At 35.9% G+C, this 18,676-nt stretch overlaps 1 protein-coding gene across 2 annotated transcripts in view; it reads right to left on the bottom strand.

The window, feature by feature from the left end:
- Positions 1 to 18,676, bottom strand: part of MKLN1 (muskelin 1) — a 227,549-nt gene that overhangs the window by 62,225 nt on the left and 146,648 nt on the right. For both annotated transcript variants that reach the window (XM_027842258.1, XM_027842259.1), the window contains 3 exons: positions 12,638 to 12,850; positions 4,207 to 4,428; positions 3,242 to 3,371 (listed from right to left, as the gene is read on the bottom strand). In XM_027842258.1, the coding sequence (XP_027698059.1) occupies positions 3,242 to 3,371; positions 4,207 to 4,428; positions 12,638 to 12,850 (565 nt within the window). The remainder of the gene's footprint in view (positions 1 to 3,241; positions 3,372 to 4,206; positions 4,429 to 12,637; positions 12,851 to 18,676) is intronic.

Raw genomic sequence — 18,676 nt, 5'->3', positions numbered from 1 at the left:
CCCTCCTTGGGATGAATGAACCTAGGGCATGAGTAGACTCTGGAGGGAACAAGGAGCATTGCTCTTGTTAAGCTGATTAATCTGAGTCAGGAAGTAATTCTAAGGAATGGCTGGTGCCCCTATGTGAGCATCACTCATATCTTAGAAAAATCAAATTCGAGCAAACTGAATGAAAGATTCAGGAGCTAAAGAGCCAGGGGAGCTAAGTTTTAGTCTATGCTCTGACAACTTCCTTTGTAAAACAAGGAAACTAGACACAAGAGTCTCTAAAATCCTTCCCAAAGCTAACACTTTGTGAATCTATGAGACCTGGGTTTTACTTAATGCTGCCTCACTTCAGACACAATGTCCATATGGCCTTGGTCATACAACTTTTCTTCTGGAACCTCAATTTCCTCCTTGGTAAAATGAAGGACTTGGACTATTTATCAGGGATTCTTAATTTAGGGTCCGTGAATTTTTTTATTTCAAATATCCTGCTAACTGTATTTCAATATAACAGTTCCTTTGTAACATTTTATTTTATGCATTTAAAAACATTATTATGAGAAAAGGTCCACAGGCTTTTACAAAGATGGCAAAAGAAGTCATCTGTGACACAAATAAAAGTTTAAAAACTAGGAGATTCCTAAGGTCCTCTTCAGATCTAACACTCTTGCTGACAGTTTTGGGAAGAGAGGAATGACTTCAGGCCCTATTTTAGCAATTTCCCCAAAAGCATCTACTTGCTATAGCAGTTACCACACTACCCACACCTAAGTAAGCTCTTAGATATCAAATAGGAAGAAACTCTTAATAACAATCAATCAACAAGCATTTTTTAAGGCTCCATTCTACTTGGAATATAGCCCAAGCATTGCAGTCAATAGGCACACTACAAACACCAGGTATTTGGTATACAAATACAAAAGTGAAATGACCTCAGCACCTAGTTGTTAAAAATAACTAATTAAAATAGGAAGCAACTAAAGTTTCCCTGCTTCCTGTTCTGAGTATTGTACTCATGGTTTCCCAGAGTCTGGGTCTATCTCCATGGAGTCTACCACCCTCCCCATAATCAAAGATACCCTTTCTAGCTGCTTGGTCTGAGTGTAGTTCGTAGTGGTTGCCCCAGGCACAGAAATTACAGCTAGCAAGATAAGACCCATGTAAAAAAAAACGTTCATGGCAGGATCATTTGCAAAAATAAAAAAGCTGGAAAAGAAAAATATGTGTACAAAGTCTGAGGAATGACTAAATAAATTATATGGCACAGAAGTAGAATGAAATGGGACTGTACCACAAGGAATTAAGAATATGACTAACTGAAACAGTAAAACTCATATGAAATGAAGTAGAAGAAAGCAAACAAAGGAAAAAAACACCCATATATATGATGACTGCAACCAATGTAAATAAAAGAGACAACAAACCTAGTCCAAAAAAGGTCACGGTCAGAATTCTATCACCAATGTTAAAAGAAGTATCTTTCCATTAATAAATGACAACACACACACAATACCCTGCAAATTAGTGAAAATTACAAAAGAAGGCAATAGTTAATGTTGAGAGACATTGTGGGAAGATAGGCACATTGGTGCATTGTTGATGGAGTTGTGAATTAGTATAACCATTTTGGAAAGCAATTTGAAATCATGCAAGTAAAATGACTAAAATGTCCATATGCTTTGACTCAGAGATTCTACTTCTACTACTGCTACTACTGCTGCTGCTGCTCCTGCTGCTGCTGCTGCTACTACGAAGAGGCCATTAAAGGAAAAGAGTCCATATACACATATACATATATATATATGTCAAAATATTTATAGAAGCATTTTTTGTGGTAACAAAGAAGTGGAAACCCAATAGATGCCCATCAGTTGGAAAATGACTAAACAAACTGTGGAACATGAATGTAATGGAATACTACAGTGCTGTAAGAAATGATGAATGCAATGAATACACAGAAGTATGGAAGGTTTTCATGAAATAATACAGAATGAAATAAGCACAGCCAAGAAAATCATGTATAATGACTATAACAATGTAAATGGAAGAACAAAAGTGAATGTTGCCAAAATCATAAATAACAATCATGGCTAAAAAGAAGATACAAGAAGATACCCACTCTTTTGCAGAGTTGGGAGGTCCACAGGTATACTGCAAATATTTTCAGACTTTTTCTGTGTATTAATTTTTTCTCCTCTCTCTTTTTTCCTTTAAAAATATTATTTGTCATAGGAGATGGCTCTCTGGGAGGGGAAGAAGGAGGAGAGGGCAAACCAGGGGAAATTTTGGTGACAAGCAAAAAAAGATATCAATAAAAATTTTATTTTAAAAAATTACAATCGTATTGTCTATTTTAGAGAATGTGCTTTGTAAACAGGATTGCTGAAAGGCATCTGCCGCAAAATATGTATAAAAATACATTTAGGAAGATTATAGATTACTGTTTAAAAGAGTAGGTACCAGAAAACCACAAGAAGCCTCAGAAGGTGACTAAACATTTTTATGTGTACGGACATGTGCGGGTGCACACACACATGTACACACTTTGACTCTCAATAACTATAGTTATATGTACACATATATATATAAATATATAAATAAATATATATGGGGGAATATCAAACTATGTCAGAAACAGAGATGAAAATTACATTTTATGCTTTCTTTTATGTTTAGCAGAGAAACAGATGCAAAATTTATACGTGAAGTCTCATCAGGTGTCAACACTAGATTTTCTGGGCTTGTTAAAACTACTGTTTAAAAAATATAAAATACTACTAAACAACAAAATATTCCTAGAGTAACTATTATAATCCCTAGTGATTCCTCAAGGAAATTTCATATCTGAACCTCTTTTAACACAATTAATGATCTGAAACTCCAAAAGTCTGAGAATGTTCCATAGGTTTTCAAGGAGAATAGTAACCTCTTCAAATTCTCCCTTAGTACAAAAACAAGCACTCATTAAAAAACAGGTTAGAAAGGTCACTGTGGTAGAAGCAAAAGGTGGTGGAAATATGGTCATCTATTATAACTCTGCAAATATACAACATGGTTTTTTTAAGTATTAGTTCTAGAAAAAGTCTTTATTCTTTACTAGACCTATATAGTGGATTCGTGCATATTCAAGGATTCTTTTTGTGCTAAGAAAAGCAAGAAAGAAACTTAGGAACTTTCACATCCCTTCTATTCTCAGAAAATTCATTTTCTATCTCCACCAATCAAGACAAGAAAGTTCATTAAAATCTCTTACCCATCCCAGAGTCTTTCTTGGTGCCATCTGATATGATGTCCACATGGTCACTGTCTACATCATAACTGAAGAAATCATTCAAGTAGGTTTTTGATCGCTGACCACCAAATACATATAAGCAACGATTTTTCTGAAATTAAAAAAAAAAAAAAAAAAAACAACAGGGAAAAACAAGAGAAAAGGAAGCAGTGATGCAGAGTAATAGCTGAAGATCAATTCACACAGACTTACTCTTTAGTGACCAGACCTTTAAGAAGCTCTAATCAATGTTTGAGAAGCAGCTGTCTGGTGAGCAGTGAGTTGGAGTTGCATAAGCTCAAGTTGTATAGAGCCAATTCTTACATTTTTACACTTATAAAGCAGAACAGACATGAAGCCTGGCACAGTGGAAAGAGGCTATAATTTGGAGTCAGGAAGAGCCTGGGTTCAAGTTCCGCAATACTATCTGCATGACTGTGGATGAGCTAGTTGCAATTTCTCAGCACCCTATAAAGTTAATATGCAGCAGTAATTCCTCCACAAGGATATAAACAAAAATTGTAAGAGGGAAAGGAACAATGGTGAAAATAATTAATTTCGTTAGCATGAAGTTGTGAGTTGAATTAGCATTAAGATGGAGAGGGGAAATAGTTTCTGTATTCAGATGGGTAACAGTGAAGCTTAATCTAAGGAATTCCTAACTGAAGTGGAGAATGTTCTCCAACAAGAAGTCCCTCAGCTAGCAAGTAAGGTCCCACATAAGCAAATAATGAACTGAATAAATGGGACCTTTTTTTTTTCATTCTGACATCACTAGAATAAATGCCAAAAATAAAGGAAAATCACAGCTGCATCCATTATTTATGTGAACATTAGGAAGATAGGAATTTTAAATTTTGTTGTACAAAATGAAATAGATTCTACCCTTTCTTGACTAAAGTGAAACAAACATCACAGTTTTGTATTATAATCTCAATTGTCCTTACTGAGTGGAAAAGCATGCAGTGTCCTATTCGGGACTGGATGTCCTCAGGTCCAGCATTACAGGAATCCTCTCGAAGAAGTTTCCATGTTTGACATTGGCAGTTAAAAGCAAATAAACCACTGAATTGAGGTTCACTGGCTCTACTGTCATCTACACTGCCATTACAAGTCAAAATTCTTCCACCAAAAGTATAGATCATATGTTTTTCAGAATCCATACACATCTGCATAAAGAAAATAAATTCATTTTAGTATGTTTTTATCAACCTATTAAGGAGTTAATGTGATTGTGCAAACTTTTTAGAATTTCAGAGAATCTGTGGTTTGATTTTAAAATTCAAGAAAACCACCACAGAGTGTCATGAATAACAAAAATATTAAAAACACTTAAACAAAGACAATGGTTGTTTCTAAAATACTGCCCCAGATTTCATTTTTTTCCAGTGGGAATAAAGTCTTGGATTAAAAAGCTAAAGATTTTCTCCAAGTTTTGTAGTACAACAGCTTTTATCAAAAGCAGCAGAAGCTACTGACATAACTGAAGCTGAACACTGCTCCCATAGCCCCTTTCATCTTTCTGTACTGAGTTTTTTATTACTCTCCTGGGCTACCATCTATCTATGTTTGGTACTACCAATACTAATGGTTCCCACCTGTTAATCACTTAACTTACAAATTACCTTCTTTACACCGTGAGGTAGTTCAGATTACTATAAACATTTTACAAATCACAGGTTCTTCCATCTAGAGCCAAAAGGGACCTCAGACGCATCTAATCTAATTTCCCCATCTTACAGATGTCTCTAAGAGCTGGTCCCTAAAATGCAGTCTGAAAGTTATGACTTTTACAGTATGACTGATTTTAGGTCCTTTTAAATATGACATTCTCATTCTAGGTTACTTTGAATTAAGTTTTACAATTAATATTTTAAAAATAACCGTATATCTCTATTCTTCTGTCCCTACAACCTAGAGAACTTACCTAAGGAGAGAGATTAGCTAAGTATCATAAGGTTTTGAGAGTCATTTTCATATGACTCCAAGTCAGAATAAAATTCTTTCTCAAAGTATTTGCAAGCCAAAAAGTTCAGAATGCAAAGTAGATCTAAACATGAGTGGAATTTTTATTTAAAGTTTAAATTATGCACATAAAAGCCCCACCCAGACTGTATAACTCTCCTCCCCTAAACACCATATTCAATACATATTTCAACCAGCCCTTAGCACAGTACCTTGAGCATTTAGCACAATGCCTGGCACACAGTAGGTACTTAATAAATGTTTACTGATTGATTTAGAAGAAGCATAGTTATAGATAAAGACCACTGAATTTGGAGTCAGAAGACGTGCTCAAAATCTCAACCCTGCTATTTACTTAACTGAGTAACCTTGTTCAAATCACTTAATCTCTCTGGGCCTTAATGAGAGAGGTGGAAATGATGATGATGATAAGAAAAAAACTAACATTTATACAGTACCTACTGTGTACCAGGCACTATTACTAAGTATTTTATAATTATCTCATCTGCTTTTCACAACACTTTACTGGAGGTAGGTGCCATTATTATCACCATTTTATAGATGAGCAAACTTATGCAAACAGAGGTTAAATGACTTGCCTAGGGTCGCACAGCTAGTAAGAGGCTGAGGCTAGATTTGAACTTAGATCCTCCTGACTCCTGGCCCAGTGCTCTGTTGTGGGACACTGATTTGATTTCTAAGGTACTCTCCAACCTTAATTATCCTAAATAAATGAATAATTTTAAAATTTTCAGCATCTCCTACCCAGGTCATTCACTTCTACAACTCATATCTCCTTTCTTTCTCCCCTCTGATAAGGGCAGAATTCATGACACTTTGCAGTGGGTAGGCATAAGTCAACTTCTATTACCCAAAGGAGAGATCTTGCTATGTGTCAAAATAGTTGAAAAGTTTAAGTCCCCACGATTTTATAAATATTAAAATGACCCTTACACACAGCATAGCATTTAATTATATTTTCATTTGGTATTTTATTATTCCCTGTGAATACGTCAGTTCAATTTAACCAGAATTTGTTAAACATCTATTATTTGCGTAGCACAGTGTCAAAAATGAGACTACTCTCAAGGAAATTTCCTTTGAACTATAAGGATATATTACATCTACAGATCAATAAATACAAGGTAATTCAAGGAAGGAGAGAACCTTAACAATTCAGGGTATCAGGGAAGACTTCATGGAAGGGATGCCACCTAAGTTGTCTTAAGGAAAGATAAGGATTCAAGGAAGCAGAGATGAGGAAAAGTAATTAGAGAAAGGTCACCAAGATGACACACAAAGATGGGCATACTCTTAATGCTGCAATGACCCACAAGTGTTCCACTTCTATGCTGATGAACACTGACATTCATTTATCTAACCATTACCTATCATTCCATCTTTCCCTGTGCCTTATGATATCTAACTGTTCTTCACCTTTACCATGATCTCCAGCCCTAAAGCCCTCAGGTCTTCCAATCCTACACTGGTCAAAATCTTCTCCCTTCCCTATCGCTACAGTTTGGTGAAATCAGTTCAACTTTATATTATCTTATTCATTTGAATCTCTTGCTTCCTTATCCTATCATTGATCTTGCCCTAAAAAGCCTCAGTTTTGGATTACTTCCACTTATGTCCTATAGAATGAAGCTGGAGAAAATGATGAAATCGTGCTGAGTACACAACAAGTATATTTTGCGTAATTTCAGGTGGGCCCTCACTACAGAAAGGCAATCCTTTCACACTTTTCTAATCAATTCATTCTTCCACTTACCACAGGAGCTATTATAAACCTCTTCATCTCTCATCAAACTTCCTATTTCATCCTTTACTCTCAGCTAAGCATCTTGCCTCATGCCTCACAGAAAAAAATAGATCCAGCTTCTAGCACAGTGTCTGCCATTTAGTAAGTACCTAACAAATGCGTGTTGAGTGCTAAATGATTGATGTCTCAGAAACATCTCAAACTACATAAATTCCAAACATAACTTAATCATCTTGTCCCCCATATTACCATCTTTTCCAAATTTCCTTATTTCTCCTTGTAAACACTACCATTCTTCAAATCTCCTAGATTTGCAGCACTTCCTTTCTCACTCTGTTACCTCATATATCCAATCAGTTTTCAAATCTTGCCATGTCTATATTCAAAACAGCCACCACTTCAGTTTAGGCCTTCATCACCTCTTGCCTAGACTACTGCAACTGATTTGTAATTTGTTTCCCTGACTCATATCTCTCTTCCTAGTCCAATTCATTCTCTATAGAGCTGTTAAAGTGACTTTCGTTTTGTTTTTTGGTTTTTTTTTTGGTGAAGCAATTGGGGTTAAGTGACTTGCCCAAGGTCACACGGCTAGTACGTGTCAAGTGTTTGGTCTGAGGCCAGATTTGAACTCAGGTCCTCCTGACTTCAGGGCCGGTACTCTATCCACTGGGCTACATAGCTGCCCCTAAAGTGACTTTCCTTAAGCACAAAGCTGACTGTGTAGTTCCCCTGCTAAGTAAATTCCAGTGGCTCCCCACTTGATCATCAGATATAATAAATTTCTGTATTTGGCTCCGAAAATTCTTTATAGGGGCAGCTAAGTGGCACAGAGGATAGAGCACTGGCCCTGGAGTCAGGAGGATCTGAGCTCAAATCCCTGGCCTCAGACACAATTCCTAGCTGTGTGACTCTGGGCAAGTCACTTAACCCCAATCATTCTTTATAAACTTCTACCTCATTATACACTAATACACTACTCCCCTTTCCATACTCAAGAGTACAGCCAACTACAGTTAACTCCCAAAGCATCTTGAGAATAAAGAATGTTTTATTTTCTACTTGCAGATAGACTTGTAGTATCTCTACTACCCAGGAAAATGTCTCATTAATAAATGCCTATTTGTTGATTCCTATATAGAGTTTTGAAATTTTGCAGTTTCCCATTTTAAAATTTTTACTATTTTTTTCTATTGCTGCATTCTACGAAAAATTATTATTTTCAGTTTCAAATTCTATCTCCCTTCTGCCCCTACCTGATCCACTGAGAAGACAAGATATGACACCCATTATACATATGAAATCATATAAAACATTTCTGCATTAGACATATAACTAAAAAAAATAAAGGGGAAAAATACTTCAATCTGCACTGAGTCCATCAGTTCTCTCTCTGGAGGTGGATAGCACGTTACATCATGAGCCCTTTGGAGTTGTGGTAGATCATTATACTGTTAATAGTTATTGGGGGCAGCTAGGCGGCGCATTGAATAGAGCACCGGCCCTGGATTCTGGAGGACCTGAGTTCAAATCCACCCTCAGAAGCATAACACTTACTAGCTGTGTGACCCTGGGCAAGTCACTTATCCCCATTGCCTAGCCAAAAAAAAAAAAAAAAAGAAGAAGAAGAAGAAGAAGAGTTACTAAAGCATTCACAACTGATTATCTTTACAATATTGCTATTATTATGTAGACTGTTCTCCTGGTTCTGCTCACTTCACTTTGACCTCCTAAACTGTCCTGTGCAAGAAAAAAAAACAGTTGTTTTTTCTTGGTTTTACACTCATTAGGTTTAATTAGGTTTAACTTGCCTTTTGTTTGTTTGTTTTTTTTAACTTGCCTTTTAAATTAATTTAGAGGCATATGCTGGGAGAGCTCAGCAGAAATGCTTACTTCACTACAAGATCAAATATTTCAATTAGGTTTTCTACCATCTCTTAAAAATTATTATAAGGAAGGCAGATTTTTAGTGTGTGTAAAGTGGATTTTTTGTTATTCTTTCTCAGAGTTTTCTTCCCAGGATCCATAGCCATAACAATCTCTACTTCCCAGGTGTTAGATTTGAGTTCTCATGATCATGGTTCAAAACCGTTTCTACCACGTTTGCACAGAAGATATGGAGATAAAGTGATGTAAAATTGTGAGGCTAATGATGGCAATATGCCTTCTTTGTCTGTTGCCCTACAAAAGCAAGTGGACACTAGTCAGTGACTGGGGACCCCCACAGGGGTGAATGTGCAGGCTGGAATGCTATGCCTGCTTTGATCAGCCCCCATCAAGGCTTGGGAGGGGGAATCTATGTGTTTGCCTCAACCAGCCCCCATTGAGGCTTGAGGGGATTTAGGAGAATGCACAAGTTGTGCTGGTCTTGATTGACCTCGTGGAGACGAGGGGTAGTTGCCCTGCCTTCACACCAGCCCCTGCAAGAAGGGTTGTTAGGGAATGCTGTAGGAGTTGGAGCTCCCACTATCGGCAAACTCCCTTTGAGAAGACTAGATTAGAATAAAGTAAACTTACTTAACCCCTTATTGTGACTCCATTCCTGTCTTCCCACTTGACCAGATCAAAAGCGAACCTGCTAGTGAGAAGTGCTAGAAGCCCTCCTGTGTCTCCTTCCTAAGAAATGGCATAGTGAGTGTGTTTACTTGTCTAACAACTAAAAATGTTCATTTTAATCTTAACTTTTTTCCAGAAAATTTATTTCCATTGAATGAGTTATTTAGATTCAATCACTAAATAATATTAACTTGTTTACTAAGTATCTAGGAAATCTACAGCTGTCAATCACTTTGGGCTTACACAGACAACTTTTCTTTCAAACTTGGTTTTAAATAATCTCTGAATATGGAGCTTTAAAGCTAATAAACATGAGTTTTTTTCCCCTTCTAAAAATTATTTGTTTTCAACATTTAAAAAAATTTTGAATTCCAAATTCTCCCTCCCACCTCTCCCCCATTCACTGAGAAGGCAAGCAATAAATCTATCAATTATACATGTGAAATCATGCAAAACATATTTCCATATTAGCCATCACACACACACAAAACAAGAAAAATTAATAAAGTGAAAAAATTGTACTTCAGATTGCACTCAAGAATTCATCAGTTCTCTCCCTAAAGGTGAATAACATTTTGCATCATGAGTTTGGAACTGTCTTGGATCCCTGTATTGATCAGAGTAGCTAAATCTTTCACAGGTGACCATTGTTACAATATTGCTATTACTGTGTACAATGATCACCTGGTTCTACTCACTTATTTTTGCAAACATCAGTTCATATAGGTCTTTCCAGATGTTTCTGAAACTATTATCCTTATCATTTCTTATAATATCATTTCTTATGATACAACAGCATTCCCTTGCAATCACATAACCACAACTTGTTCAGCCATTCCCCAAATGATGGGCATCCCCTCAATTTCAAATTCTTTGCTACCACAAAAAGAAATGCTATTAACATTTTTGTAAATATAGGTAAAATATAATGCGTTTTTAAACCATTTCAGCAACATTGCAACATTGTTTTCCACGCAGACCTCAAAAATTATGTGGTCATATAATTCAACTCAAAATTTTTAATGGTTCCCAATTACTTCACAAATAAAATTCGAAATTCTTATCCTGGCATCCAAGATGCCTCTGACCTACCACCCCCACTTTCCAACTTTTATCTCAAACTAAGCTTCTCCCAATACTCTGCTCTAGCTAAAATAGATCACATGCTGTTACATGCCTTCCTGACTCCTTAGTGTATCTTGTTCCTTATATTTCAAAGAAAAAATTATGCTTGTATATTCAGCAAAAATCTGCCTTCTCACTCTCCCACCACAACGTGCTCCACCAATAATAAAAGGAAAAAAAACCTATTATAAATATATAGAGAATGTATAGTAAAGCAAAAAAAAATTTTCTCATTGGCCATGTCCCCCCTGAACCTCCCAAACTGTTTCATTTTGTACAGAATTCTTCAACCTCTTATCAGGAGGTGGGTAACATGTTTCATTATTAGTCCTCTGCAATCACAGTTGATCATTATATTTACAAGAGCTCATAATACCTTCAAGGTTGCTTGTCTTTATCATATTGTTGTCATTGTGTAAATTGTTTTCTTGTTTATGTTCACCATGCTGTAGCAATTCTCATACAAATCTTCCCACGTTTTTCTGAAACCATTTACTTCATCACATTCTATCACATTTATATAACATAACTTGTTCAGCCATTCTCCAGTTTATAGGTATCCCATCAGACTTTCATTCTTTGCTGCCTCAAAAAGAGCTATATATATTTTAGCATCTGTTTTACATAAGACTAGGCCTTCCTTTCATTTACTCTCCCTTTACCCCTTTTCCTATTTTCCTGTTGAGTGGAATACAATTGTGTACCCAAATCCATGTGTTTTTTCCATCTTTGAGCAGTTCAAATAAGACTAAGATTAAAGTGGCAGCTGTGCAGCCTTACCTCTCACCAACTGGACTATGTACATATCTACTTGCAAACTTTGATTATTTGAGATAATTTTGCCTCAACCCCCTTCCCTTCTCTTTCCTTTTTTCTTTTAAGATCATCAAGCCTTAACAGACCTCTTCCCAGGCCTTTCTAATCAGACTCTTTCTATGAGTCCTGATGAAGAATGTAATTTGTTGGAATGTAAGCAATTTATTCCTGAGTGAAACGGGAATTCTAATCATTCCTGATGAAAAGGCTATGATGGTGCTAGGAGTTTTCATTTTGGGGTTTCTTTCAAGAGGTAATTGGTAGATTCTTCCTAGTTCCACTCTGCCTTCTGGTTTTAAAAGATAGGAGCATTTTCCTTTTAAGATTTATTGAAATATGATGTTTAGGCTCTCTTTTGGTCATAGCATTCAGACAGTCCAATGTTTCTTAATTTTTTTCTCTCCTCAATCTGTTTTCAAGGTTAGTTGCTTCTGTTATGAGATATATTTCCTTCTCTTTTTTTCAGTCTTTTGTCTCATAGGGCCATTGTTTTGGTCCATTCTTATTCTCAGGGAGTTTAATTCCTTTTATAATTCTTTCTTCCATGGCTCTCATTTCATTTTCATTTTTTCCCTCAGGTGCTTTATTAAAAAAAATTTTTTTAAACTCTTTCTTAAAAAAACTTCTTGCATCTCTTCCAGGAATTCTAGTTGAGTTTGTGCCTAAGCTATACTGCTCTTTGCAGATTTACTTATAGATGTTCTGGAGTCATTCTTGTTCTTCTCTGTTTGTGTCTTAAGCTTCCCTGCCACCATGATGCCTCTTTATGGTGGTATTATTTTCCTGTTTGTGCATTCTTTCAATCTATTTTCTCACATTAATATAAGTGTTGGGTTCTGCAACACTTCTGGAGGAAAAGACTGGGCCAATTCTGTTGCTGCTTACTTGGGGTACTGAATGCTGTGTTATTCTAGGATCTCAGTGACAACATGGGATAAGGACCTACAAGCTTCTGGTGTTCCCAAAGGGATCTGAGCTAAGGCAAAAATCTCATTAATGCCCCCCTGGTCTGAGTTCTTCTAGTTCTTGATCTGAGTTTGGGTCTGTTATCTGAGAATATTCAATACAGAAATCATTAATAGTTCAAATATTACACATAAAGTAAAACTTCTGAAAAGAAATAATTATAACATATTTTTATCACTCTACCACACCTGATGATCAAACACCAACTTGGGTCCTCCATCAGCAGCAGTGTCCTCACTTAGCAACATCCATGTGTTTGTGTCAATGTCATAACGGTAGAAGTCACTTTTCAGAGATTTGCTATTTCTCACAGAGGAATCCAAGTAACGTCCCAGTGTGTAGATCTGTCTTCGCTGAATGTCAATACACATTTTATGACAAGATCTGGCACTAGGTCCATTCTGTTTGGGGGGAAGAGGTGGGGAGAAAGCATAAAATGGTGATTAGAAAAAAAAGAAATAAATATCAGAACCTAACATAATATTGTTATTTTTCTTCTGATTTCTTAGATATTTATTAAGAAAATCAGAAACATTTATTAAGCAACAGATGTTGCTCTGATATTAATATGCCAGTAGATGTAACAAAAAAGATGACATTACATTTGTAATCTGGCTGAGAAGAAAAGATTCCTCAGAATTTCTACAGTACACAGGATATCCCAAAACTCTTAGGCAGTTAGACTTTTAGGACATTCTGTACTCACATGGCACTTTTCACATACTGCCCTATACCAAAGTTATTTGTACATATGTAGTTATTTCCCCAGGCAGCCAGGTGGTGAAGCAGATAGAGTGGCAGGCCTGGAATCAGGAAGACTCATCTTCCAGAGTTCAAATATGGCCTCAGATTCTAACTAGTTGTATAACTCTGAGCAAGTCACTTAACCCTGTTTGCCTCAGTTTCCTCATCTGTAAAATGAGCTGGAAAAGAAAGTGGCAAACACTCCAGTATCTTTGCCAAGAAAACCCCAAATGGGGTCATAAAGAGTTGAACATGACTGAAAAAAATGTCAAAGTCATTTTCATGATTTGATAGTAAATGCCTCCAGCACAAGGAAAACATGACCTACTGTATTTAGCTTCAATAGTTCCCCATCTCCCAATTTGCAAAAAGATAATGCTCAATAAATATTTGTTGAATACATATATATGAACCAACTAGAGATGACACAAGAGTGTACCAAATAACACAGCACAATTATAAAGAACATAAATATTATAGGAATTCATATGAAGGAAAAGATCATTATAGACAAGATAGTGAGGGAAACTTTCCTGGAAAGTAAATTGTGAAAGCAGTACAGAACCTGATGATGGAAACAAAAAAGAAAGAATATTTTAAATTGGGGAAATGAATAAAAGTAATAATATGAATGGTGTAAACAGGCCTGGAAGAGAGAAGACGGGATGAGGAGCCTATTCTTACTGGTGCGAAAAGTTTGTATTGGGGAAAGAGAGAAATTAAAGTTGAACACTAAAGTAGAAGGAGTTGATGCAATACTGAGTAAGTGGCTAAGGAACATAGACATGGTTTTAGAGGCAAAACAAAGACATTGCAGGTTCTTATGCAAGAGGTAATATGGCCGACTCATTCTTTAGGATTAGATTATTTAGTTTCCAATAAATTTTTAAGCTACGCTTCAAAGACCCTTTATTAAATGTAATTTTTATTTCATGACGGTCCAAAAAGAGTGTCCAGGGCACCTTTATAAAATCTCAGTTTTTATGCCCTCATTCATGGACAGATTTTATAAAGGTGCCTTAAAGAGTTGAGAAATTGAGCTACCCCTTTCTATACCCATTCAATATTCTCCAGAGGTCTATCATATCTAACTTTTATAAAATTCCTTCACCTCTTTTACTTTTTTGTTAATTTTATGGTTAGAAATTTTTAAGTCTGAGAGGAATACATTAAGGCTCCTCATTAGTAGTTTTACTATTTCCCCCTGTAACTCATTAAACTTTTCCTTCAATAATTTGGATACTATACCATGTAGTGTATATGTATGTTTAGTATTTTTTTTAGCATAGGGATCAGTTTTTATTTTATTTTAACATTTTCTTTTTAAATTTTTAGTTCCAGATTCTCTCCCTGTCTCAACCCTCCCCCACAATGAGAAAGGAAACAGTATCTTATACATGTGAAATCAAGCAAAACATATCATAAAAAAGGGCAAAAAAAAAAAAACTAAAAAAGGTGAGAAAATTATATTTTAATTTGTGCTCAATGTTCATCAGTTCTTCTGCTGGAGGTGAATAGCATTTTTTCATTGTGAGTCCTGTGGAATTGTCTTGGATCACTGTATTGATCAGAGTAGCCAGGTCTTTTACAGTTGATCATCATTACAACAGTGCTGTTACTGTGCACAATGATCTCCTGATTCTTGTCATTTCACTTCTCATCAGCTCACATAGACCTTGCCATATTTTTCTAAAACCATCTGTCATCATTTCACATAGCACATTAGTATTTCATCACAGTAATATGCCACAACTTGTTCAGCCATTTCCCAATTGGTGAGCATTCCCTCAGTTTCTCTTTCTTTGCTGCCACAAAAAGAGCTGCTATAAATTTTTTTGTACATGTAAGTTCTTCTCCTTTTATCTCTACGGGGTACAGCCTTAGGAGTGCTATTGCTGGATCAAAGGGTATACAGAGTGTTACGGCCCTCTGGGCATGGTTCCAGATTATACTCTAGAATGGTTAGACAAACTACTCCACCAAGAATTCATTAATGTACCTACTTTCCTCATGCCATCCATGTCATTTCTGATAGGTATGAGTTGGTACCTCACAGCTATTTTAATTTGCCTTTCTCTAATCAATAATGATTTAGAGCATTTTTTTCACATGACTACAAATAGTTTTGAGATCTTCTTCTGAAAACTGCCTGTTCATATCCTTTCACCATTATTAACTGGGGAATGGCTTGTATTTTTATAAATTTGACTCAGTTCTCTACTTCAGATACGAGGCTTTTATCAGAGAAACTTTCTGTAAAATTTTTTTTTATATTACTTCATTGTCTTTGGTACCTTTTAGCAAAATATAGTTTCCCAAATTATCTCTTTTTTTTATTTTTCTCTGAGATCATGATTGTATCCCTGCCTTTTTTTACTTTAGCTGAAGCATAATGCAACTATAGGGTTCCAGCCCTCTATTTTAACTTTATGTGTATCTTTCTGCTTCAAGTATGTCTCTTGAACACAACATATTGTTTGGTTCTGGTTTCTAATCCATTCTGCTATCCATTTCCGTTTTATGGGTTAGCTCATCCCATTCACATTCATAGTTATAATTACTGTTAATTTCCCTCCATCCTACTTTCTTCTGTATCCTTTTGTTTCTTTTCATCTTGTGCCTCCTCAAAAGTCTGTTTTGCTTCTAACCACTGCCTCTCTTAATTCACCCTCCCCTTTTATCATCTGTCCCCATATCTCTTATGGCCTCCTTCTATTTCTCTATTAGGTACATACAATTGAGTGCGTATATACACATTCCCCCTTCTTTGAACCAATCCTGATGAGAATGAAGTTAAAGCATTGCCTGCTACACCATCCTCGCCCCCCATTTTCCCCTTCTATATTCAGTTATCGATATTAGTTAAGCAAAATGTAATTTCTCTGATCATCTCTTTTAATTAGGTCTCTTTCATTTGCTTTGTCTGAGATCATGATTGCTACCATTGCCTTTTTTACTTCAGCTGAAGCATAACAGATTCTGATCCAGACCTTTATTTTAATTCTGTATGTATCCTTCTGTTTCAAGTATATCTCTTGTAAACAAAATATTGTCAAATTCTATTTTTTAATCCATTCTGCTATTCTCTTCCATTTTACAGGTGAATTCATCACATTCACATTCATAGTTATGATTGCTGTGTTTCCCTCCGTCTTATTCTCTCCTATTTATCCTCTATTTTTTTGCCCCCTTCCCTTCTGAAAAGTCAATTTTACTTCTGACCAATGCCTCCCTTATTCTACCCTTTCTTTATTACTCCCCTTCCTGTTTCTCTTAAGCCCTTTCCATCCTACTTTCCTGTTGGATAAGATGAATTTCTATACCCAACTGTGTGGGTATATATATTCTGCCTTCCTTGAACCAGTATAGATCAGAGTGATATTCAACTGTTGTCCATTAGCTCCTCCCACCATTTAAAAAACTCTTCCCTGCAAGCCTTTTATTCATTTAAATTTTTTTCCCCAATTGCATGTAAAAACAATTTTTAACATATATTTTGAAAATTTTTTGAGTTCCAAATTCTCTCCCTCCCTCTCTTCCCCTCTCACTGAGAAGGCAAGCAATTTGATATTGGTTATATGTGTGCAGTCATACACAACCTATTTCCCTATTAGTCATGTTATTGGGGGGGAGCCCAAAAAAACCCTGAGAAAAAGAAAGTAAAAGAGTATGCTGCAATGTGCATTCAGATTTAATCAGCTGTAAGACTCTTTTGTATAAAATTATTTTCCCAATCCCTCCTTTCCTTCTTCCTTCCCCCAGTGTATTCCTCTTTCTCACCCTTCCATTTTTCTTTTGAGATCATTTCAACACAACAGACTCATACCCACAATCTCTATCTAAGGAGACTCGTTCTAATTGCTCTAATGATGATAAAGTTCTTAGGGTTATATATATTTAGCAATCTTCTTATTCAACAATATAAACAGCTTAACCCTATTAAGTAACTTATAATTTCTTACTCTTGTTTACCTTTTCATGCTTCTCTTGAATCTTATGTTTGAATGTCAAAATTTATATTCAGCTTTTCTCTTTTGAACTATCCATTTTTCCCCTTGTAGGATTATACTCAGTTTTGAGGGACAGGTTAGTCTTGGTTGTAATTCTAGCTCTTTTGCCTCCTGGAATATCATATTCCAAGCCCTCTGCTGCATTAGCACAGTAACTACTAAATCTTGTAAGATCCTTGCTTTGGCTACATGGCATTTAAATTCTTTCTGGCTGCCTGCCATTTTTTTCTTCTAGATCTAGGCATTCTGAATTTTGCCTAGAATATTCCTGGCAGTTTTCATTTGGGGATCTCTTTCAGGAGGTGACTGGTGGATTATTTCAATTTCTACTTTGCTATCTGGTTCTAAGATACCTAGGCAGTTTTCCTTTTTAATTTCTTGAAATATGATGTCTAAGCTCTTTTTTTTTTTTATCTTGGCTTTCAAGTAGTCCAAAAATTCTAAATTTATCTCTTTTAAATCCATTTTCCAGGTCAGTTGTTTTTCTAATAAGATATTTCAAAATTTCTTTTATTTTTTTTCAGTCTTCTGACTTTGTTTTATTGTTTCCTGATGTCTCATGGAGTCATTAACTTCCACTTGACAAATTTTAATTTAAATTTTATTTAATTTTTTTTAATAATAAATTTATTTTTAGTTTTCAACATTTACTTCCACAAGATTTTGAGTTCCAAATTTTCACCCCATTTCACCCCTTCCCCTACCCCAAGATGGCATGCATTCTGAATACCCCTTCCCCTAGTCTGCCTTTCCTTCTATCTCTCTCCTTCTTCTCTTATCTCCTTCCCATTCTATTTTCCTGTAGGGCAAGACAGATTTCTGTACCCCACTTCCTGTATTTCTTATTTCCCAGTTGCATGTGAAAACATTTTTTTAAACGTGTTTTTAAAACTTTGGGTTCCAAATTTTTTCCCTTCCTCCATTCCCACCCACCTTCATTGAAAAAGCAAGCAACTCAATATACATGTGCAGTTATACAAAACACTTCCATAGTAGACATGCTGTGAAAAACTAATTCTATTTCCCTTAATCCTATCCTGCCCCCCATTTATTCTATTCTTTCTTTTGACCCTGTCCCTCCTCAGAAGTATTTGTTTCTGATTACGCACTTTACCAATCTTCTCTCCTCTCTAACATCTCCCTACTCTCTTGTCCCCTTCCCCTCTTATTTTCCTGTAGGGTAAGACAGATTTCCACACCCAACTGAGTGTGTATGTTATTCCCTCCTTAAGTCAAATCCTATGAGAATAAGATTCACTCATTCCCTCTCACCTTCCCCTGTTTCCCCTCTACTGTAAGGGCCTTTTCTTTTCTGTTTTTTTTGTGAGATAATTTACCCCATTCTACCTTTCCCTTTCTCCTTCTCCTAGTATAGTCCTCTCTCACCCCTTAATTTTATTCTCCAGATCAACTCACCCTGTGACCTCTATCTATCTATCTATCTATCTATCTATCTATCTATCTATCTATCTA

Source organism: Vombatus ursinus, unplaced genomic scaffold (genome assembly GCF_900497805.2).
Source record: "Vombatus ursinus unplaced genomic scaffold, bare-nosed wombat genome assembly UNPS02014870.1, whole genome shotgun sequence".
NCBI lineage: Eukaryota > Metazoa > Chordata > Mammalia > Diprotodontia > Vombatidae > Vombatus > Vombatus ursinus.
This window is presented reverse-complemented; position numbering and strand designations above follow the sequence as displayed.